The following is a 27,655-nucleotide window of genomic DNA, read 5'->3' as shown; positions in this document are numbered from 1 at the left end:
AACTGAGGGTACTCTCTGAGATACTTTTGGCATATTGTCATAAAAATAAAGTACCTTTATTTTTATTAACTCTGAGTGTTGTGTTTTCTTATATTGTGCTATATGATATAAGTGGTATAGTAGGAGCTTTGCATGTCTCCTAGTTCAGCCTAAGCTGCTTTGCCATAGCTACCTTCTATCAGCCTAAGCTGCTAGAAACACCTCTATTCTACTAATAAGGGGTAACTGGACCTGGCACAAGGTGTAAGTACCATTAAGGTACCCACTATAAGCCAGGCCAGACTCCAACACCATTTTTATCGGGAGACTTGGGGGAATGCTGGGTGGAAGGAAATTTGTGGCTCCTCTCAGATTCCAGAACTTTCTATCTCCGAAATGTGAGGAAAAAGTGTATTTTTTGCCAAATTGTGAGGCTTGCAAAGGATTCTGGGTAACAGAACCTGGTCAGAGCCGCACAAGTCACCCCATTCTGGATTCCCCAAGGTTTCATGTTTTCAAAGGTACACAGGTTTGCTAGGTTTCTCTAGGTGCAGGCTGAGCTAGAGGCCAAAATCCACAGCTAGGCTCTTTCCAAAAAACATGTCAGATTTCAGTGTAAAAATGTTGTGTCTCATGTTGTGTTTCCTGTCGCGGGCATTAGGCCTACCCACACAAGTGAGGTACCATTTTTACTGGGAGACTTGGGGGAATACAGAATAGAAGAGCAAGTGTTATTACCCCTTGTCTTGCTCTACATTTTTTCCTTTCAAGTGTAAGACAGTGTGTAAAAAAGACATCTCTTTGAGAAATGCCCTGTAATTCACACGCTAGTATGGGGACCCCAGAATTCAGAAATGCGCAAATAACCACTGCTTCTCAACACCTTATCTTGTGCCCATTTTAGAAATACAAAGGTTTTCTTGATACCTATCTTTCACTCGTTATATTTCACCAAATGAATTGCTGTATACCTGGTATACAATGAAAACCCTTTGCAAGGTGCAGCTCATTTATCGGCTCTGGGTACCTAGGGTTCTTGGTGAACCTACAAGCCCTATATATCCCGGCAACCAGAAGAGTCTAACAGACATAACAGTATATTGCTTTCAAAAATCTGCTATAGCTGCCAACAATTATAGAAGAAAACGTGGATTGAAATGGTTTTTTTCACCTCAATTTCAATATTTTCTTATTTTAGCTGTTACTTTCTGTAGGGAAACCTTGAAGGATCTACAGAAATGACCCCTTGCTGAGTTCCAAATTTTGTCTACTTTTCAGAAATGTTTAGCTGTCTGGGATCCAGCATTGGTTTCACATCCATTTCTGGCACTAATTGGAAAGAGGCTGAAAGGACAAAAAAATAGTCAAAATTGAGTATGTACCAGTAAAATGCCAAAATTGTGTTTAAAAATGTGGCTTGCTGATTTAAGTCTGCCTGTTCCTGAAATCTGGGAAGATGGTTGTAGTAGCATAGCAAATCCTATGTTGATGCCATTTTCAGGTAAAAAAACACATGCTTCTGCAGCACTTTTTCCCTTTAAAAAATAAATAAAAAAATTGCTGTATTTTGGCTGATTTCTTGGTTTCCTCCCAGGAAACCCACAAACTCCTGGGTACCTCTAGAATCACTAGGATGTTTGGGGGAAAAAAGGACCCAAATTTGGCTTGGGTACCTTAAGTGGACAAAAAGTTAATAGGGCCTTAAGCGCCATCTGCCCCAAATAGCCAAAAAAAAGGCCTGGCACCTGAGGGGGAAAAGGCCTGGCAGCGAAGGGATTAATTAAAAAGTATAGAGCAAACATGCAGATTTACTGTTGCCACAAAGAAAGCAACTGTCTTTTAACATTTTATAATAGTAAACTAGTCATATATTGCCATTGAATCCCAACTGCGCATTCTTTTTACACCTCATTTTTTGTAAATAATTGAATAGCATTACAACGCTCTCCTCCTGCTTCACATGCAGAGCGTTACCTGGCTGGGCAGAGGGTTGTATAGAAAGTTGCAGGGGGGTAGGAACACATATAGGAGTGAAGGACCGTTGCAGAGTACAAGCAATCCAGGAACAAAATATTCAGGTGAAAGAGGGGAAGTGAAAGGGGGACAAGCAACAGATAAGGCTACAAACATGACCAATTGGTTAATATCAGAAGAGCTCTGGCGACAGAAAGGGTCCTGAGAAATACCGAAGACAAAGTCACTTCTAACGTAGCTGCATCATTGTAACAACAGCCGCTTTTGTGTCTTATGCATGTCCCCTACTTGTGCCCCCATTTCCTCGCTGCGCTTTTCATAGGATGCCTTATGCTCCATCTGTGGAGACAATCCACGTGTCAATCTCGCCAGTTCCCGTAGAACGTAGAGTATTCAGCAGCCCGAAACATGCCCAGTACCCTCAAGAACATATATGATCTTCAAATAGCATTTGGCATGCAAGTGCACAATTGTGTGCCAGTGGTGAATCAATAGTGGTGTATTCTTTTGGGCCTCCCAGTTGCCCATTATTGTTTGGCAGTTAGTTTTAAACTTTGGAAGGGGGTTATCTTTTTTTGTGTCGCTTCTTTGTCTCTTTCAAAAGTTCATTGTGTCATATGTTTATTTAAGAAAAGCATAAAGGAAAGGATTGAAAAAAGTGAATTAGTCTTAACCACAAGTTTGCAAAGAATTTAACCATTTCTCTGGGTCAATATGCTGTTAGAGACAGGCACCAACAATACGCAAGTCACATTAAACTTTCTGGCAGTGGCACAGCCTAGTCCAGCCTAAACCGATAGGCAATGTAATCTTTCACAGGGAACAAAAGTAAGAGCAAGCATGGCTTGACCTTGTTTGACCGATGCGGTAAGCACTTCGGATTTTTTTTTTTTTTTTTTTTTTAGGAGTTAATTCCCTTTTACTGCAGACAATAGCAATAGTGTGTGTGTTACTGTAAAATGTATAGTATGTTTGCTAGATAGTTATCATGCAATTCTTTGGAGGGTACCCAAGCACTGCAATGCAACAATGGAATTTTATACAGGGAGTGCAGAATTATTAGGCAAGTTGTATTTTTGAGGATTCATTTTATTATTGAACAACAACCATGTTCTCAATGAACCCAAAAAACTCATTAATATCAAAGCTGAATATTTTTTGAAGTAGTTTTTAGTTTGTTTTTAGTTTTAGCTATGTTAGGGGGATATCTGTGTGTGCAGGTGACTATTACTGTGCATAATTATTAGGCAACTTAACAAAAAAAAATATATACCCATTTCAATTATTTATTATTACCAGTGAAACCAATATAACATCTCAACATTCACAAATATACATTTCTGACATTCAAAAACAAATCAGTGACCAATATAGCCACCTTTCTTTGCAAGGACACTCAAAAGCCTGCCATCCATGGATTCTGTCAGTGTTTTGATCTGTTCACCATCAACATTGCGTGCAGCAGCAACCACAGCCTCCCAGACACTGTTCAGAGAGGTGTACTGTTTTCCCTCCTTGTAAATCTCACATTTGATGATGGACCACAGGTTCTCAATGGGGTTCAGATCAGGTGAACAAGGAGGCCATGTCATTAGATTTCCTTCTTTTATACCCTTTCTTGCCAGCCACGCTGTGGAGTACTTGGACGCGTGTGATGGAGCATTGTCCTGCATGAAAATCATGTTTTTCTTGAAGGATGCAGACTTCTTCCTGTACCACTGCTTGAAGAAGGTGTCTTCCAGGAACTGGCAGTAGGACTGGGAGTTGAGCTTGACTCCATCCTCAACCCGAAAAGGCCCCACAAGCTCATCTTTGATGATACCAGCCCAAACCAGTACTCCACCTCCACCTTGCTGGCGTCTGAGTCGGACTGGAGCTCTATGCCCTTTACCAATCCAGCCACGGGCCCATCCATCTGGCCCATCAAGACTCACTCTCATTTCATCAGTCCATAAAACCTTAGAAAAATCAGTCTTGAGATATTTCTTGGCCCAGTCTTGACGTTTCAGCTTGTGTGTCTTGTTCAGTGGTGGTCGTCTTTCAGCCTTTCTTACCTTGGCCATGTCTCTGAGTATTGCACACCTTGTGCTTTTGGGCACTCCAGTGATGTTGCAGCTCTGAAATATGGCCAAACTGGTGGCAAGTGGCATCGTGGCAGCTGCACGCTTGACTTTTCTCAGTTCATGGGCAGTTATTTTGCGCCTTGGTTTTTCCACACGCTGCTTGCGACCCTGTTGACTATTTTGAATAAAACGCTTGATTGTTCGATGATCACGCTTCAGAAGCTTTGCAATTTTAAGAGTGCTGCATCCCTCTGCAAGATATCTCACTATTTTTGACTTTTCTGAGCCTGTCAAGTCCTTCTTTTGACCCATTTTGCCAAAGGAAAGGAAGTTGCCTAATAATTATGCACACCTGATATAGGGTGTTGATGTCATTAGACCACACCCCTTCTCATTACAGAGATGCACATCACCTAATATGCTTAATTGGTAGTAGGCTTTCGAGCCTATACAGCTTGGAGTAAGACAACATGCATAAAGAGGATGATGTGGTCAAAATACTCATTTGCCTAATAATTCTGCACTCCCTGTACAATGTAACTGTTTAATGAAAATGTGTGATGCAAATGTTTATCAATATCTCTTGAAATACGGTCTTGAACCAATTTCAAGTCCTCTCACCATTGTTATAAAGCAATCCGTCACTCCCCACCTCTTTGTGCAACAAACATATACATGCACCCACATAGCAGAGAAAATGTACAAATACATTTTTTAATTTGTATATTATTGCAAACACTTTTATTAACCAGATAATCAACGTACTAATCCTGTTTTTAATTTTAGGACTATGGCGATGGATATGATAATGCTCCAGTATTCCCGTATTCTAACCTTGCAGAGTATGTTCAAGATTTTCTAAATCATCTAACTGAGCAACCAGGCACTTTTGAAATGGAAATCACCCAGTTTACAGAAATCCTTAATAGCTGGGTCATTACAGAAGAGACTTTACAGGATCTTGTTGAACTTCTATATCGACAGGTAGTGTATGCTTATTACGGAATAAGTTAAGTAGTCTGTTAATGAACGTCGTCTTGTCCTGTCATTCTGGGTGAAGGGAGGTTGAAGACCAAGCCTAACCTGTTGCCAGCCTGCGCTGTACCCGACTGCATGGAGATGGTTGGTTGAATCGGAGCTGGATGTGGTGTGTCATAATTAAATAAGTCATTAAAAACACTACGTGGGTAAGTTAGGTCTTCTGATCGTAAAACATTAATGTATGGTAAACATGTAGAAGCACCGTGTTAAAGTTAACTAATGATTACAAAATAAAACTGAAACACCCGCTGAGTAAATAACAGGACTTACAAGCCCAACATAGTTAAATAACATATATAAACAAAGAAATTATATTCATATTGATAATATAAATGTTGCGTGATATGTGATGTCAACAGTGATGTCGGAAGCTCCATTTGTGATATAATTTGTCAAGTGAGGTAATGAGCATTCCATTTGGGAGAGCGAGTTGTAGTTTTCAGGGCGGCAGTACGAATTATGGTTTGTTTAGCTAATCAGAACTGCCAGTGTCGGATTTTATTTTTGGTTTTATTTAATAATCATAACCGTAACTTTAATTGAACTGTGCATGATAAGATAATGAAACATGTTTTTATAGCAAGTGTACTAATCTCATGTTTTACCGTAATAGAGTTGCATCTTCTCGGTCTTCTAGACCTAGATAATAAGAACCCACATCACTCCTTCACATGAGGGCCTATACAATCAGTTTGAGTCTGCTAAAATTATTATGTTTACAACTAATGCACATAAAAGACAGGCATGGCACAAAGTATACCTGCATGGGCACAAAGGGTAAAATGCTACATATTATTAAATTTTAGGCCTCCGGGTTGCAGCGTGGCCACCTCCCCAATGCTAATAAGTGAAAAGCCTATTAAACTTTGCACATCATTATATATTTTACAGATAAAAAAACAGTAAGGGCAAACATTCACAAGGGGACTGCTGTTAAAAAAAATAAATCCGAAGGACTTTTTTCCACCTCCAAATAAGAAAACTTAAGCAAAAGCTGAACATTTCTCAAACGTTCTGTGTTGAAAACAAAAATGGCACCTTGAATATGAAATAGCTGAACACTTATAGGAAAATTAAAACTTCAATCGGGCATTGAGTTCCTACAAAAATATACTTTCCTAAAATCTTTACTAGACTTGACTGACACAGCAAACAGATAATGGTAGACAAGCACTGTTATGGGGACATGTTTTGCTCAATCAGGGCTCAAAGCAGAGTATTCCAGCAATGGATCTTACAGATATTCAGATGCTTGAATCAGTCCGTATCATTGATCTTTGAGCCACACACTATTCCATATCATTGCCACTTGATTTGCTTTTTTATTTCATGAAACGATTCCTCTTGAGGAGGGTGTTCAGTCACCCTTCACATCTAAAGCATCCTCATGTTCTTAGAAGATTCAGCTAAGGTGGCAAAATCCCCCAAAAACATGGAGTTAGACCCCAAAGCAGCAACCCTGAATAGAAGTGTCTGAAGTGATCAGTTCCTAGTGGCAGATGTTTTGAATGCTTGTTGTAGTAGAAGGGTTCTGAACAGAGCTCTGAAAGGCGCTTGCATTGAAGCAAGGAGCAGTACAAAATCATGTTTGGCGGCATACAGAGTGAACTTTCATCCTATTGGTTGGACTTCAGATTGTCTCAAATAAAGTAATTGGGCTAATAACACAAACCCTTTTTCTGTGTATTTTTATGGCAGTTTAACTTCAGCGCTAATGAATAATCACGGTGGGGCGACTTTCAGCTTGAAAAACTGGAAATGATCAAGTGTGTGAATCCGTAAAAGAAAAAAAAAGAAAAACGAATGCCTGGAGAACTGTAGCAAGTAGCATTTTCATTCACTCCATGATCATTCAAAAGCTATTCTCAGATAATAACTTTTTTGAGCATTATTGGATGAATCACTGGAAACATTAATTCTACTAATGAATGCAAAGGAAATAGAAGCACTGCAAGCATGTACTAATTCGTGAATAGAGGCACCTCTTGACCTCTATAATTACAGACTAACTTTCAGTCCCAGCTGGTTAGTGTACAGCTTCAGATACCATCTCATTTACAGCAACTCAGTTAAACAAGACTCCTTTTGGACTTGGGAAGAAGGCAGGTACCACCCACTCAATCAAATGAATGGATTTAGGTACCCATGACTCCGTAACAGCATAGGGGGCATGCTGAGGTTTTACTGGTTACAGTGGCAAGCAGCCACCTCTGACCAATGGGTTGCTCAACATGACAAAAAGCAAATGTTGAGTAGAGAAAATTAACAAACCACTTGAAGTAAAATTAAAAGAACATTGGCGGCTGCCACTTCTTGGGAACTGAACACCGTTCTTAGCTGCCTCGTGGCACCACCGTTTGAACCTATTCACAAGTCGGAGTTGCGGTTTATCTCTTTGAAAACTGCTGCTTCCTGTCTTTACTCTTAATGAAGGATGAGTTACTTGCATGCATAAGGACACCCTTCTGTTCCCCAAGAAGAAGGTGATAATGCGTCCAAATACAAATTTCATGCTAAGAAGTCCACCTTATTAAGCCAGTCATTGTCTATATCATTTGTACCCAATTGAGCCAGTTACAGTCTGTATCTTTTGTTCTAAATCCTGTCTCCAATTCCAAAAGATCTCAGTGATGTGCACAAATATCTTAAATTATACCTTACCCACTGACCAGATTTTTGTGTTCTGTTGCTACCCTGTAAGGGTCAAGTCTCGCCCTAAGTCTCAACTGTCAAGCTGGCTGTCAGTCTGCATTGTGTTCTGCCACAAAAAGGTGAGCATACTGTAGAAAGGAAAAAGTTACTGCACTTAACAAGATGTGTTTCCACATTGTATGCAGAAGTGCCTTTGCATGACATGTCTGCCGGGTACAATGAAGAGCAGCATTTATGTACCAAGCACTACTTGGATATGGATGCACTAGCAGGTTCTTCAGTTGTAAAAGTAGTTCTGTGCAACATCTTAAAATAAGGTGAGTCGGATTCTGCTTCCTAACTATTCTAATTCAAGCATATGAATAAATGAAAGATCCAGCGCTGGAGAGGAAACAAGCAACTTACCTGTAACTTCATTTCTTAAGCCTTTGTGTCTTGCATATGCCACTCGCCCACCTTCTAGTTGGAGGCTGACTTCTTGGTATCTTTCATCCTTGAGCGTTAAAAATCTGAGCTATGATGGTCTCTACAATGAATGAAATTGCTCAGTGCATTCACCTCATATTTTTAAGTTTGGGTTCTTTTGAATAAACTAATAAATAACTTATCCAAGGTTTACAGTTGTTTTGACCCTGCTTTTAAACTACTGGGGATTCCCAGCCTGACGACTGGGACTAAGTCAACCATGTAAATCTATGAAAAATATATACACCGGAGAGCTGTTGTTACAGGTACCTAATGTGTTTCGTATACACCTGCTTCGCTAGTTGGTCACCTTGAAGCAATAACCCATTCTGTCCCAGTGCAGCATCCAAGTTTTGGTCCACCACCAGTATTGAGTCAAGAGACCTTGCATCTGTCTCCCTTAACCACTTCTCAGGCTTTGTATGAGTGTATCGCTCAACAATATTAAATATTTGGGATAATATTTTGGTCCTAACACACACACTTTCGTTTTCTGTTTATATTGTAGCCGTAACGTTTTCTTTATGATAGAGACTTCTAACTGCAGATTCCTCCCTTTTTAAATATTCCCCAGGAGTCAGACTGGATCCAAAAACTTTTCCAGCAGCCTGTAGCTGGAGTGATGTGGCTCAACACTGATGCCATTCTGCTCTGGAAATAACATGTGGAGCTTTTGTAGGCAAAGTCTAAGTAAAAAACATTACAAATCCAAATGGAACTCGGCCCCTTTTCGCCTATCCCGAACTCCTGAGAAGGTGCAAGGGTGTCACCATACCTCCTAATCTCCCTTCCAAAGGAGACTGCAAAAGATCTGCAGTGGTGGCTACTGGACTAAAATTGGGTCAGCAGCAGACCCCTCTCCCTACCCCACCCAGAGCAGACAGTGGCACCTCTGAAGGAAGCTAGGCTTCTTGTTGCAGTACCCACCTCCCCACACACTTTTGGCCTGTTTTTTTTATAAAACTTTGACTGATGGTTCGTGTCCCTAATGGAAATGCTCTTTGACAGGACTCATCTTTTTGTGACGAGTGATTGTACTCCGGAGCGGTTCAAAGAAAGCATGGACACAACAGGCTTTCTTAGCTTATCTGCCCTGCCTCGACAGCTCTCCCTTTCCAATGGTGGTTTCACCAGACAGACCGCATACCGGCAGTCACTTCAGCCTCAGCAAGATGACCTGCAGTATTGATGCTGAGACCATGGCACCCACTGAACCCCTTGTCAGGGTCAATGAGCCAGTCAGCTTAGTGCTCTGAAACCCACACTGCCTCCCATCGCGGCCCCACTGGCTCTTACTGGAGCACAGTCACCCAGTTGGAAGCAGGATCAAACGATTTTTGCTGGGTTGGCAGGCTATAAAATCATACAGGTGAATCTTGCAGCTTTTTGAGTAGGGATATACCCTACCCATCATAGCTACTCCACTCCATCATCCACCAGCCCCTAGACCAATTGATGGGGGACCATCTGGCCATCTCACGGCAGGAAGTGCAAGCATTTTTTGGGCAAAGGGGCTATGGAGAGACTGCAGCGCCAGAAGACAGTCTTGGTTGTTATTCCCGCTACTTTCCGGTGCCAAAGAAGTATGGAGACCTTCGTCCTAACTTAGACTTTTACCCTTTCAGTGCCTTCCTCTGAAAGGACAAATTTGGAAAGCTCACCCTGGCCCAGGTCTGGTTTGTCCTTGACTCTGGAGATTGGATGGTGGCATGAGGTCTGTCATATGCCCATTGTCATATCTCCATCCTGCAGGCCTGATGGCAGTACCTGCCGGTTATGGTGGAACAGGAGCATTTTCAGTATGCTGTGTTCCCTTTAGATCTCACCAGCACACCTTGAGTATTCACAAACGTGGTAGTGGTGGTAGCAGGACATCTTTGGAATTAATCAGTCCCAATCTTTTCCCCCTACCTCGAGTTCTGGCTGTTGAAGACATGCTCGTCTCAGGCAGTAGTCAGCCACCTTCAGACTACAACGAACCTCCTGTCATCCTATCAACTTGCCAAAGTCACATCTGACTCCTCGCCAGAAGCTTCCCTTCATTGGAATGACACTGTTATATGCTTTAGTCGTGGAAAGGAAAGTTTGAGACATTCAAGGTATGATCTAAATCTTTCAGCCTCTGTCCTGGATTTCAGTAAGGTTGACTCTGATGATGCTGTAATTGATGGCCTCCTGTATCCTGCTGGCCAGGCACGTCAAGTGGCATATGCGAGCACTGCAGTGAGATCTGAAGCCTTGGTCGGCTCAACATCAAGGGCTCCTCTCTGACAACGTCCAAATTTCAGAGGAGACTGCAAAAGATCTGCAGTGGTGGCTACTGGACTACAATTGGGTCAGCAGCAGACCCTTCTTCCTACTCTACCTGGAGCTGCCAGTGGTGACCGAAGGGTCACTCCTGGGTTGGGACGTCAGCTTGGATAGGTGAAGATCAGAGGTCTCTGGTAGAGTTCTGGCTCCACCTTAACCCTCTGGATCGGAGGGCCATCTGCTTGACGTTGAAAGGCTTTCTACTGTCCATTTAGTGGGGCTAGTACAGGTGCTTACAGACATCACCTCCGCCATGTGGTATTGCAAAAAATAAGGCAAGGTTGTCAAGGACCTAATGTCAGGAGGCCCTGTTCATCTAGAAATGTCGGGACAATCGAGGCATGTCGGAACGGACCAACTCCGCTTTTGATGACTAGTGTATCACGAATGGGAGTTGCACCTGGAGGTGGCGCAGGGTCTCTTCCAAGAATGGCTTGATATATTTGCCTCTGTCAAGAGTGCACAATGTCAGTAGTATTGTGTGTCAGAGTTTCCAAGGCATCGGTACCTCGGAAATGCATTCCTCTTAGGGTGGAACTTGGGGCTTCTGTATGCCTTACCACTGATGGCTCTTCTGCCCCAAGTTATGAAGATTTGGGCCACTATGATGACTTGGGCCTGGTCAATCCTGATTGGGTACGGGGAGTATGGTATCCAGAGCTCCTAGATAAGAGCGTCTGACCAGGCTGCCTTTCTGGGAGCATCAGCTGTTGCAGCAACTAGGCAGGATTCTGAACCTAGGCCTTCGCAATTTCCACCTCCATGCTTGAAGATTGGAACCTTCTACTTTCCTCTGGAGCTAGTTGAGTCGACTTGGTAGCCAGGTGTGCCACGCTACAAAAACTATTTAGCCTGCCACAGAGAAATTTGTGGCTTGGTGCTGCATACAGACCCTCTCCAGACAAAGTTAGCTGATGTTTTGTTGTTTGCTTTGTTCTTTGCTGGCAAGGCTTTGCTCAAGGCACTGCTAAAGGGTATTTTTCAGCTCTTTCAACCTTTTTTCCATTGTCGGATCAGCCCTCATTATTTAAATTACCGGTTGTGCTGTGTGCTTTTTGGAAGGCCTATAAAATCTGTTTCCTCCCTAACTCTTTGCCATGCCACAGTGGGATCTTAACTTGGTCCTCGCATATTTGATGTGTCCTCCTTTTGAGCCGCTCCACAGCTGCCCTTGAGGCTTCTCACCCTCAAGACTGTTTGTCTCATCGCCATAACATTGGCGATGCATGTAAGTGAGCTTCAAGCACTGTGTTAATCTGCTGAGTAATGACACTATTCCATGTTAGTCAAACTATCACCCTGCCAGGGCTCAGCGCTCCATCTCACCCCTCTCAGGAGGAGAGACTCTGCCATTTGGACATCAAAAGAGCACTGAGCTTTTAAATCAGTCATACCATAGAGCAACAGGTCGACGATCACCCTGTTTTTCTGGTTTAATGGATCGAAAAATGTCAAGGCAATGCAGAAAGAGGCCATCTCCAGCTGGATCATGTTCTGCATTGTTCTTCTGTGCACTGGCCAAAGAGCACCATCCGGGTAGACTGCTAGTTCATTTCACTAAAACAAAGCTGCTCTTACTGCTTTGGCAAACAGTTTATGTTCTGAACATCTCCCGGGCTATGTGCGTGTTACTCCATACATTCACAAAACACTACTGTCTGGACATCCAGGTTCACCAAGGAGGGCAGTTCGCCTGCTCGGTCCTACAGGATTTATTATTTTGAGTCCATTGACTGATCATCCTACAAATAGGTACGGCTTTGGTATTTATTCAAAAGCTGAAGAATTTGTGGTTAAAAGTCTATTAGAAGAACTACTTACTTATCTTTGGGGGAGCTCTTTCTGGTAGAAAGTCTATCTAACTATAGATTACTTATTGACCTGTTCATTTTCCCCATTATGTGAACGGGAGTATACCCAATACGAAGACCCCCCAAGTTTAGGGATCTGCACACTGATCACATCCAATTGGCTTCTTGGACTCTGCATCTTGGGGCGCAGACAGCTTTGAAAGCAACTCGGTGCACCGAAGTGGCACCTATATAGGCTCCTCCTGTCATTTCCAGAGCAGAATGGTGCCAGTACAGAGCTCCATGGAGCCACCTACTGGCGCACACAGGTACTTCTGGAAAAGGTTCATGGTCCAGTTTGATGCCTGGGAAATATATAGAAGGTGAGGGATCTGTGGTTAGATAGTCTCTACCAGAAAGATTGCTACTAAAGGTAAGTCATTACATATTATGTTTTGGATTTGTAGAGCACAGGTGCCCCCGAAGGCTATCCAGGCACTAGAGTATGTATGCAGATTGCCTGCTAGGAGTTAGTTGAAGGCGAGGTCTTCAGCCTCTTGCCTCTTACCTCGGTTGGCACCCTCTAAGTGTGCCACCTGTGCTTCTACTTTTTAATCCAAAACATGTGCATCATGTTTAGGGTTAGAAAGAACAGTGTTTGGTACCAAACACAACAGAATTTGGTTAGGCCATTGCAGAGCTGGGCATCTGAGCAGTGGTCAGATTCTTGGGCTATGATTGGGGATAAGAATATGATTGAAGTCCCCCCGCCCCCCCTTAAAAGCTGAGGCCTTAAGGGAGGTGGAAGTCCTCTGACCTCGGTCATGCATAGTATGGCTAATCAAGTTGGGTGGAATAAGTAATCAGGTGATGTAGACTGCCTTCCAAGGTGCCCTCGACCACATACCATCCCATATGGTCCAGACTCATTCTGTTAAGGAGCACCACCGGTCCATGCATTTGTGTGTGTGTACTGCATTGTAGATTCTGTTGTATCCATGGTGTGCCAGGAAGGAGCAGTTGGTGCCCAGCAGATGAGCTTCCTGCTGCAGCAGGATGGCAGGGTCAAGATGTTTGGCAAAGTGGAGTACCATCACTCGCTGAATACAGTAGTTGAGGCCATTGACTTTCCATGCTATTAAAGTGAAGAAGCCCATATTAGGAAGGAGAGGGAAATTGTGTGCAGTCCACACCGATCTGCCAACAATAATAAGACATTCTGTTAGTCAAGAGTGAGATTACTCTTGGTATAGTGGTGAGTGTTGTGGTGTGTGAAATAACAAGAACTTAACTGTAATTCAAGACGGTTGAAACTGGTTAAACCCTGTTGAACATTTGTGCCCCCCCCCCAACAATCCCCCACCACACACTTCCAACGCCTCCAGAGGAGGTCAAGCTCCACTGAATGGTCTGGGGGGGAGACCTGAAGAACTAATCACCGCCCTGGGCACGGCCTGTAAGATAAGTCATCAAGGGGGACCAGGTATTGTGTGGGCAGGAGCCCTCCAGCATCAATGCCCAATATGTCACCAGCTGCTCCTGACAATATGCAGCATTAGTCAGCCACTCAGCACATCGGTGCGTTTGCCCCCGGCCCCAGCACATCGCCATCATGCGCTTTGCAAGCAGCAACAACAATCCCACCAGCCGTCTAAAAGTTGAGGGGACCTCCTTTACATACCCCAGAATCCCCATCACAGGAGTGCGTGGCTGCCCCAGTCCCGTCATCTTATCAAGCACACACAGCACCTCAGACAAATATTCACGCAGCGCCCCGCAGTCCCACGCCAAATGCAGAAAGCCCGCCTCCAACGCCGAACAGAGTTCACAGCGAGCATCCTCCTTTAAACCCATTTTCTTCAAGCGTCTAGGTGTATAATAGAGACGCTGTGAGAAATTGAAATGTATGAGGTAGAGTCTATAATTAGGGGAAGGTCCCCGCATCTGGGCGCAACAATAACGCCACTTCTCCTCTGAAATGGGAACTCCTAATCCGCCTCCCAACACGCTTGAGCCTTGGAGTCTGCAAAAGGTTCCGTATTTTGCAAACAAACATACAAAAACGTGATAAGTTGGTGGGCAGACGGCGCCCTATACAACAACTCCAGCGCCGAACAAGGCAGGGGAATCGCTCCTGCAGCAAGCCCCGCACTCCGAAAAATAATAGGCGATAAATTGCAGATTCACCGTGGTCACCCTAAGCAGTCTCCAAGGAGGCAACGGTTCCCTCTGGAAACCAAGATCCAAGTGTGGTCATATCCAACTCCCAGAGTCGCTCAGACAGCTGGCCATCTTCCAACGGGGCAGACCCGCTATGTCTCACATCAACGGCGCAAGTAGTTTTCGCAGCCCAGCCCGCTGCAGCAAACAAGTCCAGGCCCACGCCGAGCATGCCACAGTATCTATGCTATGTCGACGGGGCCAAGGTGGCCCACCGACCCCGCCACCCAATCCATCCGGCCACACCGAGTCAGATTCAGGAGCCAAATGCGGGAACGAACCGGGTGCAGCCATAAATAAACAAAATGGGCCTGTGCACAATAATAATAAAGTTCCAGATCTGGGGCCGCCAGTCCACCCCGCTCGAACCGCAAAGTCTGAGTTTCCCATACGATTCTGGGCTGTTTCCAGGCCCACACAAGGGACACAAGTAAGGAGCTGAGCCATCTCAAAAAGCTAGCAGTAAGAACAAGAGGCAGGTTAACAAAGCGGTACAAAAACTTGGGCAGTACCACCATCTTGGCTATCGGAATGCGGCCGGGCAGCGAACACCAAAACTGCTATCATTTCCTCCACCCACGTAACCGCCGTATCATAGTTAGCTGACCACAGCTCATCCACCTTCCTGCTCAGCCAGATACCACACTAGTCCGTCCGCCCAACACAGAGGGTAGCCAGAGGGGCATCGCACAGTAGCATCAGATAAGGGCAGCACTACTGATCTATACCAATTTATCGTAATCCCGGAGGTCCTGCTAAAGTGCACAACCTCATCCAGCAGAGCGTTAAGATGAAGCTGTGGATCACGGACATACAGTGCAACATCATCCGCGTAGAGAGAGATTAGAACAGGGTGCTGCCAGAGCGCTAACCCCTTTTGATTATGATGCTGACGTAAACGTGCCGCAAGGGGTTCCATAGCCACCGTAAAAAGTAGTGGTGAAAGAGGGCACCCCTGACGAGTTCCCCTAGCAATCGGAAAAGGATCCGAAAGCAACCCATTAACCCTCAGTCGAGCAGACTGCTTGGAATACAGCAACCGGATCAGCTGCAGGAATCTGGCGCTAAGTCATACCCTAGCCAGGAGAGTGAACCAGGCCAACGAGTCAAACGCCTTTGCAGCATCTAAAAAGACCGCCTCCGCACGATCCTTAGGCCTGATCATATGAGAAATCGCAAAGAATGTACGAAGATTATACGAAGTCGAGCAACCCGGCACAAAACTCGATTGGTCCGGCAGTATCAGGGAGGGAAGCAGGGGCTGCAGACTTGTGGCAATGAGTTTAGCCAATATCTTGGTGTCTGTCTGAGCGAGAGCGGGCGATAAGAGTCACACCTACTAGGGTCCTTCATGAGTTTTAAAATTGGCACTATAAGAGCTTCTTGGAGCGGAGGCGGGAGGACACCTTCAAGCACTTCAGCGTAAACCTCAAGAAGGCGAGGTGCCAGGATATCAGCATATTCCTTATAAAAGGCGGGCGTCACCACACACTTAACCACAGAAGTATCTGGTGTCCCACCCCTCAGAACAAGATAAAGCAAACTGAGATGCAAGTCTAAAAGAATACTCCACACTCAAGATGATGTCTCCTGGTCCAGAGCTTTGGTCGGCAAGTGTTTCTGTTGCCACTCAGCGGAGTCACTGGTCTGATTTCAGGTCATCTTGAGTTAGAGAAGGAACCTGGCAGCAAGGTTTGGCTGTGGCTCTCTATGATTTCCTACATTTGGTTGAAGGCTTGGCCTCATCTTGGGGAGAGTCCAGCATTTGGTTGAGGGCTTATCTTAATCTCAGATAGGGTCCCTTGATGTCCTTCAGCCCCTTACCCCGACCTCTATATGGGTGGTGGGTTGCACTGCGAAAGTCATTGTTCTAATGCCCACTCCTAAGCCAACTCGGGGGTGTCTACGAATATGGTTTTAGATTTGTGGATAACCTGAAGTCTTGCTGGGAGCATCAACACATATTGTACATTGCCTTGAGTTTCGTTTTCCAGAGTCTTTGTACACGATTGGTGTAGTCTGGGGAAAATCATTATGCAGTGCAATTGGTAGGTGATATACCCTTTTTCCCGGCTTCCTGCAGCATTATTTACCAGTCTGGTAGTTCAGGATTCTCGCAATAGTTGGGATGGGGATGGGTTACCCTGTGGAGGATTTTGCACCAAGCACCTATGAGGTGTAGGTTTGTCATAGCCCATGGGGATGCAATCGGACAGCAGTGTTGAGTAAAGATGTTGAGGCAATGCGGGTAACACTACCAGGGTGGTTTCCACGTGTCTTTACAGTTAAGTGGGGCCCGCTTGCTTCACCAGACTTTAGGTGGGTAGCATGACTAGGTATAGCACCCCACCCCCCAGGAGCACCACTGTTAAGGCCTTGCCCAGATACCAGTCGCATAAAGGGGGAGGGTGGATCCCCATACTCACTTGCGCTCCTAGTCCAGTTCTAGTGTTGGTCAGTAGTCCCCAGTCCAGGCCTTGTCCGATTGTGCCACACACTTTGGCGTCCACCATTCTGGAGTGGAGAGGGTACAGCGGAGAGGAGGTTCAAGTCAGTAGAAGCAGTTTCTCACAGTAGGTGTGCCCCTTTTCCTGGCAAGGAGCCACCCACCCCTCTCTTACTCCCCGTGACACTGCAGCAGATAGAGGCTTTCAATGAGACCATTTTGTAGATTTTTGGCACCTTTCTGGCTCCCTCTGGTGTGCCTTTTGGGCTTCACAGAGCTGAGGAGGCCCCAAGTCTGATTCTCTTTCTCAGTCATTTGTGACTCGCAAACCCAAGCTCCGGGATCTGCCCTGACTACTGATCTGACTCCTAACCATGCGCCACAGTCCACATCGGTTCCTGCCACATCAAAGCCGGAGAAAGGGCCAATGGCATTATCTGATTTCAAATTGAATCCAGCCTGACCTTGACAGAAGTCATGTCATGTGCAAGTCACAACTGAACCGGTCCAGCGTCATTTAGACTTTGAGAGGATACTACCCTGTTAGTCTATCTATAAAACCTGTTTGGATCAAACTCTGATCAAGGGCAGCATGATCTAGACCAGGGATACTCAAAGTACGGCCTGCGGGCCACATGCGGCCCCTCTGACCTTTACATGCGGCCACTCGGGCAACAGGAGCACTGGGCAGCTGTTAGCTCGACTCCACAAAAATATTAAATACACACACAATCATTTATTTCGAACTTAATTGGTGATCAAGAAAGGAAGTAACTAGGGCCTCCTGCACTTTAGAAACGCCTTCATTTTAAAAAATATTGTAGCATAAGTGTAAAACTAAGACAGTCTCTTCAAAATTAAGTGTATTTAGTTAACATGCAGAACCTTTTCGCCTTAGTACAACTTATTTTATCAGTGCATTGAGATGTATTCATTTTAAAGTGATAGTTTTCAAACATAAATTTGGAAACATTAATTATTTCCCTTACCCTGAGAACACCACCAATAGTAAATTAAAGAGGCAAGTCACTTGGTATGTGCACTTTATGGGTGGGCCGGGTTCCTATCACACATAAACAACATTATAGATTATTAAATCAAACATAGAAGCAGGTTTTGTGCAGCGCTCACCATGAATCATGTATTTCGAGGTCATCTTAAATGTGATAATGCAGAAAAAGGAGGGAAAGTGACACTAAACAATTGCCTAGGATAACAAAATTTGGAAAAGTGGGTAAGCCGGGATTAATTCCAGGTTTTCTGGTTTCCCATTGTTTATTTCACCCACTAGATGTATATCCTTTGCTTCCCCTACACTTATCTTGCCACCAATCCCCCTAGTCACCCCACCTGACCGCCCTGGCATCAATGCGGCCCCCAGGCACATCACAAACCAAAACTTTTGGCCCCTGGGCAAATGTTTGCGAGTACCCATGATCTAGACGATGACAATAGAGATGATTGGGACGAGGACCAATATTATGATGACAATCTTTGTATGGACTTGCAGAAGGCCATTGGACTGGTCACCTTCCCAGACACTGGGTTGATCCGCTCAGACCCTCAACAGAAAAATTAGCATCTTTTTCTGTGGCCATCTGGTGTGCAGCTTTGGACATATAGCTACCATCTACTGAGTTCATGATGTAACGAGCTGCAGCCTGGGCAGACATGTACAGAATTGCTTCTTCTTTTCAGTGAAGCTTTCAGAGGTGCATTCATGTGCACCTGTGTCAAAACTTGCTTTTGCCTGCTGGTAAATAGACAAGTGGTTAGAAGCCACAGCCCCCCAGGAGACCCTGCCTTCCCTACTCAACATTCTACACCCGAAGGCCTATTTGTCCAGGCATCTGTGAACAGGCTGAGCCCGAAATCTTTCTTTACAACTCCTCCTGACAGTGTATTGAAGCATTTGGTAAACTAATGTTTTCTACTGGCGGTATCGCACTTCTTTTGGTCAGTACCTGTTGCCATTTAGAAAGGTATTGGCATGTATTGTGAGATACGGTCTGCAAGATCTTGCTGACAGTGCTTGAATAATTGTGTTCCAATTTAGCACAGATCATTTAAGATCGTCCGAATTCGGTGACGTACATCATCTGCTCCAGGATGCATGCTTCTGACTGCTTATGTAGGGCAGTTGGTACCAGTGTGGTGCCTCAGTTCCACTGGTGGATGAGATCCACAGTTTTTTGTATGTTATCCAAGTGTTATTAATCATTTTTATTTAACAGCATCCGTCTTTTCTGATATGTGGGAGACTATGCTCTGGCACACTTCAAAGAAAGCTGTGCCACAGTACACTCATTAGTCTTTTCAGTGCCCAAGCAGCATTATCACCAGTAGTTGTGCCCCTTTTGAGGTTCTTAAAGGAGTTTGTGTAAAGACAGAACCAAGGCCCACCACCGCCCCAGCAATTGACTCCACAGTCCTTTTAGGGGCTGAGGTTGGAGCAGCATGCTAACTCAGCCTCTCCCCCACCTGCTTCATCTCATAAATTGCTTTAGGTGGCCACCCTGTTGTAGGTAGGATAACCTGTTAACTCCAAAGGTGGCAGTACGTTACATCTGACAAATGGTGCATGAGGGTTTTGCCCTGCCATTCCTGTCTGACCCGATGCATATACTGGCCACACCAGAAAGGCTTTCAGAGACCCATTGGGCCATTCTTCGGCAGGAAGTCTTGGCTAAAAGAGTCAGAGAGTAGGTCCTGGCATCAGAAACTAGAGACTGGAAATTACTCCCTTTGTTACATTGTACCGAATGTCAGAGGTCTTAGTCAAATTTTAGATCTTCGCCTTTGCAACTTCTTCCTAAAGAAGGATAAATTAATAATGCTCACACTGTCCCCGGTTCTATCTCCCATGGATCCAAGAGATTGGATAGGAATGCAAAATGTTGTTTTCCATGTTCCCTTCCTGCATGTGTTACTTGTGGTCCAAGATGGGTAAGAGCATTTACAGTTTTCCATTCTCCCTTTCAGCCTCACCAGTATCTCTTGGGTGTTCATGCAAGTGATGGTGGTGGTCACAGCATATCTTCAGAGATGGCTACACCAGTCTTCCCCTACCTTGACTGTTGAATGTGGGCTTGCCACAATCAGTCATAAACCAACTTTAGACAATGACAAACTTCTTAGGATCTTTGGGGTTCTCTATCAGTGCGCCACAGTAACCCCATGGCTCCTTTGCTGAGGCTTCCGTTCATCGTAGCCATTGTGGACTTGGTGCACATTCAATGTTTCCTTCTAGTTTAACTAGTCCAGGACTTTCTGGCAGTGATGCCGATGTTTTAGTCTTGGTTGAAGGTCTTGGTTGAGAGTAACTTACACTTATTGGCTACTTGGCCTCCTGCATTCTCCTTATCTAATGTACCAGCTGGAGCATGCAGACTTTATATTGAAGAGCAAAGTCTCAGTGGACACACCACCAAGTTAACCTGTCAGATTCAATCCAGGTGCCAGAGGAGGCTTCAGAAGATCTGCAGTGGTGCTTGCTTGAGTACAATTGGATTAGTGGCAGAACCTTCCTACTCTACCCAGAGCTGACAGCGGAGACCCAACTCTGCATCAACCTGTTGTAGTTGCTGGTCATTCGCTTACCATTGAAGCGTTCCAACTGTTTGCCAAAGGGAGACTGCTTCAGACCCTCACAGACAACATGACCATGTAGTACTGAAACAATCAGTAGTGAGTGAGTGGGTTCATGAATCCTGTGCCAAGGGGCCGAAAGCCTCTGCAATTGGCTGAGCCTGTCATGCTCCTCCCTGGTTTTGAACCACCTGGTGGGATCTTTAAACTCCAGGGCAAACTAACTTAGGTGATGAAGCTTAGCAGATCATGAATAGCAGTTGCACCTGAGGTGGCTCAGTGCGTCTTCCAGAAACGGGGAGGACCCTGGCTTGATCTCTTTCCAGCTGCCAAGAACATGCAATTTCAACACTTTTCTATGCTGGAGTTTCCATGAAGAGGCTCTCTGGAACGTATTTCAGTATAATGGAGCTCAGAACTTCTGCATGCCTTCCTGTCTGTGCCTCAGTTTCTGAAGAGGACCAGGAATGACCAGATTCCAGTCATCCTAATGGTTCTGTATTGGGCCTGAAGAGTGTGATCACCTCAATTTCTGTCCTTCCATCAGGCTGCCAGACCCCAGCCTGCGCAGGCTACACCTCCATGCTTGGAGATTGAGTGCTGTCAGTTGATGGTATTTCACCTATCTCCAAATTCATGGATGTTTTTCTAGCGGTCATGTATCTGTCCACAAAATCTGTCTGGGCAGGGTGCTGGGATAGGTTTGTTCCCTAATGTGGTTCATGCCTACAAGTCAGTTGTAAGCAAAGTAATTGGTTAGTGTTTTTTCTAAGTTGTCTTTAGTCCAGCAGGAACTTGCCATGGGCACTATTAGGGAATATTTGTTGGCCAGACCAGCTGTGCTTGTTTGTCACCAGTTGTGATGCGTTTTTTTTTTTTTTAAAGGTTTTCTCCTAAGCCCTTTGAAATGCCACAGTGGGATATTAATTTGTGTTAGACCTGACATGCCTTAGGGTGGTCACCCCTAACTTTTTGCCTGCCTCCCTCCACTTTTTGGACTCTGTTTTTGCTGGCATTTAGACTCTGCACACGTTGCCACTGCTAACCAGTGCTAAAGTGCATATGCTCTCTCCCTTTAAACATGGTAACTTTGGATCATACCCAATTGGACTATTTAATCTACTTATAAGTCCCTAGTAAGGTGCACTGTATGTGCCTTGGGCCTGTAGATTAAATGCTACTAGTGGGCCTGCAGCACTGGTTGTGCCATGCACTCAAGTAGCCCCTTTACCTTGTCCCAGGCCTGCCATTACAAGGCCTGTGTGTGCAGTTTCACTGCCAGTTCGACTTTGCATTTAAAAGTACTTGCCAAGCCTAAAACTCCCCTTTTTCTACACATAAGCTATCTCTAATGTGTGCCCTAGGTAACCCCTAGAGCAGGGTGCTGTGTGGGTAAAAGGCAGGACATGTACCTGTGTAGTTTACATGTCCTGGTAGTGTAAAACTCCTAAATTCGTTTTTACACTACTGTGAGGCCTGCTCCCTTCATAGGCTAACATTGGGGCTGCCCTCACACATTATTGAAGTGGTAGCTGCTGATCTGAAAGGAGCACGAAGGTCATATTTAGTATGGCCAGAATGGGAATACAAAATCCTGCTGACTGGTGAAGTTGGATTTAATATTACTATTCTAGAAATGCTACTTTTAGAAAGTGAGCATTTCTTTGCACTTAAATCTTTCTGTGCCTAACAATCCACGTCTGGCTGGGTTTGGTTGACAGCTCCTTGTGCATTCACTCAGACACACCCCAAACACAGGGTGCTCAGCCTCACTTGCATACATCTGCATTTTGAATGGGTCTTCCTGGGCTGGGAGGGTGGATGGCCTGCTCTGACACAAAGGACTGCCACACCCCCTACCGAGACCCTGGCAGACAGGATTGAACTGAAAGGGGACCTGGTGCACTTCTAAGCCACTCTTTGAAGTCTCCCCCACTTCAAAGGCACATTTGGGTATAAAACAGGGCCTCTGCCCTACCACCTCAGACACTTGCTGGAGAAGAAACCTGAACCAGAACCTGCATCCTGTCATGAAGAACTGCCTAGCTGCTCAAAGGACTCGCCTGACTGCTTTCTACAAAGGACTGCTGCTTTGCTGTTGTCCTGCTGCCTTGCTGAACTCTTGCCTTGCTGCAGAAGTGCTCTCCAAGGGCTTGGATAGAGCTTGCCTCCTGTTCCCTGAAGTCTCAGGACCAAAGAGACTTCTCTTTTCTAACTGGACTCATTGTGCGCCAAAAAATTCGACGCACAGCTTGCTCCGCGGTGAAAGACGCTGCTCGACCCCGCAAGGAAAAGATCGACGCGACGCCTGCGGTGCGACCGGAACTTCGACGCACGGCCCGCCTGGACAACGCCGCCCGACTTCCAGAGAGGACATTGCCGTGAGGGAGAAGATTCCACTCACAGACCCCGGGACATCTGGTAATCCCGCGAGCCACAGAAGGAGACCGTCCACATGCCGGAAAACGACGCACGACTTCCCCACGTGAAAAATAACGACGCAAGCCCGTGTGTGAAGGGGCGAAACAGACGCACACACCATTTTTCCACGCATCTCCTCCTCTGCGGAGGTTTTCCACTCCAAACCAGGTACTTTGTGCTTAAAAGAGACTTTGTTTGATTTTTAAAGACTTAAGACACTTTATATCACTTTTCAGTGATATCTCTACAATTTCATATTGCATCTTTTATCGTTTTGACCTGCAAATAACCAGATAAATATTATATATTTTTCTAAACACTGTGTGGTGCATTTTTGTGGTGCTATATTGTGTTATTGTATGATTTATTGCACAAATACTTTACACATTGCCTTCTAAGTTAAGCCTGACTGCTCAGTGCTAGTACCAATTACCACAGGATAATTTGGATTCTGTGTGACTTACCCTGACTAGAGTGAGGGTTCTTGCTTGGACAGGGGGTAACCTGACTGCCAACCAAAGACCCCATTTCTAACAATTTGGTTCTCACATTTCTGGTTCGCTTCCCATTTGAGCCAATGCACAGATGTCTTTTTCTAACTTTCAAGACCATCTTTCTCATTATGATAACTAACTCTTTGCATAAGGGAGCATCAAGCTTGCCTCTTCAACTCTCATACATCTCCTTGTTCCCATATAAACTGCTGTTACTGACCAGGGATGTGTTTCTGCCACCGGTTGTGATGATTTTTCATGTCGGACAAGCCATCACCCTTTCAGCATTGTTTGCTCCGCTCCACCCTTCAGAAGATAATACTCTATTGTTTGTACTCCAAAAGAGCCTTGAGCTTTTACACTGATCATATCAAGGAACATCAGGTAGTCGATCAGTTCTTTGTGTGGTTCTTTGCAGCAAACAAAAGAAAGTAAGGTAGTGCAGAAAAAAGAACCATATTGAGGTGAATAGTCCTGTGTATTAGAATCTGCTCTGCACCGGCCAAAAAGCAGCTTTCAGAGGGGCTGAGAGCTCATTAGACAAGAGCCAAGGCTGCTGCAATTGCATTAGCTGGCGGAGTGCCTGTTGTGAGCATCTGTCTGGCGTCAATAAGGACATCAGTGTGCATGTTTATGAAACACTACTGCCTTGATAACCATATCCGGTGGGAGAGCATTCTGCCCATTCTGGCCTGCAGGACTTTTTGGTTTGGCCATTCCACAGGAGGCACTGTTTTGATATCTATTCACAAGTTGAGGTCTCTGCAGTTTGAAGCTCAATCGGAAGAACAGGTTGCCTACCTTTTGTAATGCTACTTGTGGATGCTCCATCTAACCACATATTTCTCACTACTCTGTGACCGCCTCCAACTGTCTAATGGTCTCTTTTCTATCTGAAAAGGTCCCAATCTAAGAGTCCTTATGCTGTCACATTTGGTCAGTTCTTAAACTCCATGTCTGGTGGTGCAGAGGGTCAAGAAAGAAACTGACATCTGTGCACAGGAGTGGAAATTATTTATGGCTCCAGTGCCACTTCTGGGATGAGATGAAGCAGGTGAAAGGCTGCACAATGCCACCTGCTGGATAAGTACTTGGGAGAAGCACTCAAAAAAAATCTTCCCCTCAAATCTGGTGCTTGGGGGTATCTACTAGGTGAGGAATCTGCAGTTTCCAGAAAGAGCGTTACTGAAAGTTAGTACGTTTTATTGCTTGAAGGACTGCTCTTTGTCAGGTTTTCAGATTTAAAGATGGGTAAGGTGGCGCAAAAGAGGACCTATCAAGGCAGATAGTCCTCCTTATTGAGATCTGTTATCACTTTCGAAGTGACAGTCCCCTGAATGTGTGATAGACTTTTCTACTAGATCCAAGGCAACTAGCTACAAGAGGTAACTGTTCTGGACATCTGCTACAACATGATGTTGCATCTGCGCATGTGTTTATGAAGCACTGCTATCTTGACAGCCAGATCTGGTTACAAGGTTTCTGTCTGGCTGGAAGGTCACTTCGCCTGCTTTGTTCTACAGGACTTTTTCATCTGACTCCACTACCCAGACTGTTCAGACAGAAAAGTCCGTTATCTGGTGACGGACATTGACCACCACCACCATAAAAACCATAGCCCCCCCGTCTGGCACTGAGTGACCCAGCTGCAGGGTTGTCTCTCCCCTAGCTATTGATTTTTGGTCCTGGGGCAAACACAGCATTAGTGTGGACAGGCCTTTTTACCTGTGCCACTGGAGTGGTGCTGACCAGCACATTCATGTAAAGTTCCACTGCAGTGTACCCAACTCTCACTTTCACTACATGTTGACTGTGTGTAGCGTTGGGCAGCGCATGATGCTTGCATTTGTGTAATGGAATCCATGTGTGCCTTTGCGTGGTACTTAACATTGAGGCCTTAGCGCTCCATTTTTTAAGCACAGGGAAAAAAACTCTATTTGGAGGTGAAGGTTGCAACCCACAGACTGAAGATTTGAATTGCTGACTTTCGTGAGGGCTGATATGGCACCACCCAACCTGCAGGAAGGGTAGTAGCACATCTCTGTGCATGTAAAAGGTCTCTTTTATTCCATTAAGTGTTATTGGCCTGGGGGGCCTCGGCTCACTGTAAAGCAAGATATTGGGTCTGGGAAGGTTGGCACCGTTGGACCAGGAAGCCATGATAGAGGATAATGCTTAGGCCTTTGAGGCATATTTCATTGGAGGCTGACAGCCAGGTGATTCAAATTATTCTCTTGACTGCAGTTGTGGGTTGTTAGAAATATCCATCTTTTGAGTGGTATACCCCCAGATTATTTGCCTTCTTAAGTGAACCTTTTTTTGTTGGCTTTAAGTCTGCACACTTTACTCCTGCTAGCCAATGATAAATTGCTTATGCTTTCCATTTTAAACTTGATAAAATTGGCTTACTGTTAGTTTTCAAATTTGCCAGTCCCTGGTATATGGTAAAACATATACCAGGCCCTGTACATTAAAGCTGCTAGTGAACTGCAGCACTCAAAAGTGCTACCCACCAAAGTAGCACTGTAAAACATGTCTATAGGTCTGCCATTGCAGCCTGGGTGGGCAGTTTTAAACTGTAATTTCAGCTTGGCAAAATAAAGCCTTGCCGGGCCTAAACCTTCCCTTTTAATGTAGTACTTCTAAGACACCCCTAAGATAGGCCCTTAAATGTCTGTAGGGCACGATACACAATATTTAACTTACTTGACTTAAATATTTAAAACTTTATATGTCTTGGCAGTGAAAACCTATAAAGTCGTTTTTCACAGTAGCAAGACTGGCCCTCTCATTGGAAAAGCACTGGATTACATTAAAACATCTCATAATGCTAAATTTTGATTTGAGAGCAGCTAAAAAATGATTTAAGGATTTACTTCAATAGTAATTTGAAATCAAACTTTAAAGTCGGATTTTATATTACTATGTTGAAAATGACACTTTCATAATAGCTGTGGATAAATTGATGGTGGAATGGCCAATAAATGTATAGGTATCCACACAGACAGCAAACTTATTCTATTGTTTTTCAGTGAAGGTTCCTACGATGCAGAACTGACTACCACTAAGTAACCTTTTCGTACCTCTCTTGGGTGCCAGATGGATATTAGGAGAAATCCCACTCTGAAGCCCCTTTGGCCCTTTTACCCCTGCAGTGATTAGCTGCACACCATGAAAGTACCTAGAAATTGCCACTGAGCAGTTGCTAGACATTCGGCCCTCAAAAATCCCTAGCTTAGTTTACATACAATGCTGTTGCTGTGCAGAGAACACTAGATTGTGAGAAATAGCAGCAGCAAAAATGTTAGGTTTTCCTAAAGGGATATACAGCCTGAAGAGTTGCATTTTTCAAGCCAGTTATGTCTATGTGAAGAAAGACATGGATTTCAATTTACCTCTCGAAATCTCCTAATGTATACAATTATGGAAATGCAGCACTTGGTAAATCCTAACTGTTTTCCTTTTGGAGCCAGTGTTTTATAGTTGGCACAGCAATAAATGGGAGATCCAGGTTCGGCATTCTACTCTTATCTCAGACACTTTCAAACGATGTGTTTAATTTCTGGGAGTTTTCTGTTGGCGGTGCTAGACCATCTTATTTATTAGAAGTATTGTAAAAGCGCGAATTGCCATTTCTGTCTAGGTGAAGTATTATATTGTAATAATAGTTTTATTATCTGTGTGCCAGGATCCTTTGCATGGGCATAGAGTTTATTAATATTAATGGAGGTCCTGCGAGGAGACGCTAACTGCTCAGTAGACTATCATGAAACATTTACTAAAGAATCGGCATGGCACTTAATGCAGCTGACCTAGTCACTGAGGAGTCAAGAGACGTGAAGTTCAGCCAGGTATAGTGAGTGCATGGAAGACAAAGCGTCCCCCAAGCACGACGTGCTTGCTCCATCTGTGTTTTTCAAGACAATTCAGACGTTCTTGCACCGTCCAAGAACTCCCTGGTATCTGCTTTGAATCCAATCCATTAGTTTTCTGTTGACTGAGTCATGTAGCCCAAAGTCCCACTGGTGTCAGAAATGTAGAATTTTTTTCTAACTTATGAAGGAAATTCTTAATTTTATTAAAGACAAGGAGGCGAGTATTATGCTTTCTCTTTTCTATTTATTTTAAATAGCACGGTCAAAAACTACAAATCCCAAAAGGCTAAGAACAGTAGCCAATGGGAAACAAAACGTAGTCCTTAATAGTGAACCA

The 27,655-nt window shown here is 44.6% G+C and overlaps 1 protein-coding gene across 2 annotated transcripts in view; it reads left to right on the top strand.

Moving 5' to 3' along the window:
- Nucleotides 1–27,655, top strand: part of PAIP1 (poly(A) binding protein interacting protein 1) — a 456,675-nt gene that overhangs the window by 55,763 nt on the left and 373,257 nt on the right. For both annotated transcript variants that reach the window (XM_069221533.1, XM_069221535.1), the window contains exon 3: nt 4,803–5,000. In XM_069221533.1, coding sequence (XP_069077634.1) covers nt 4,803–5,000 — 198 coding nt within the window. The remainder of the gene's footprint in view (nt 1–4,802; nt 5,001–27,655) is intronic.

Source organism: Pleurodeles waltl, chromosome 1_1, assembly GCF_031143425.1.
Source record: "Pleurodeles waltl isolate 20211129_DDA chromosome 1_1, aPleWal1.hap1.20221129, whole genome shotgun sequence".
Classification (NCBI taxonomy): Eukaryota; Metazoa; Chordata; class Amphibia; order Caudata; family Salamandridae; genus Pleurodeles; species Pleurodeles waltl.
Note: the sequence above shows the minus strand (reverse complement) of the source record. Positions and strands in the feature narration are given on the sequence as shown.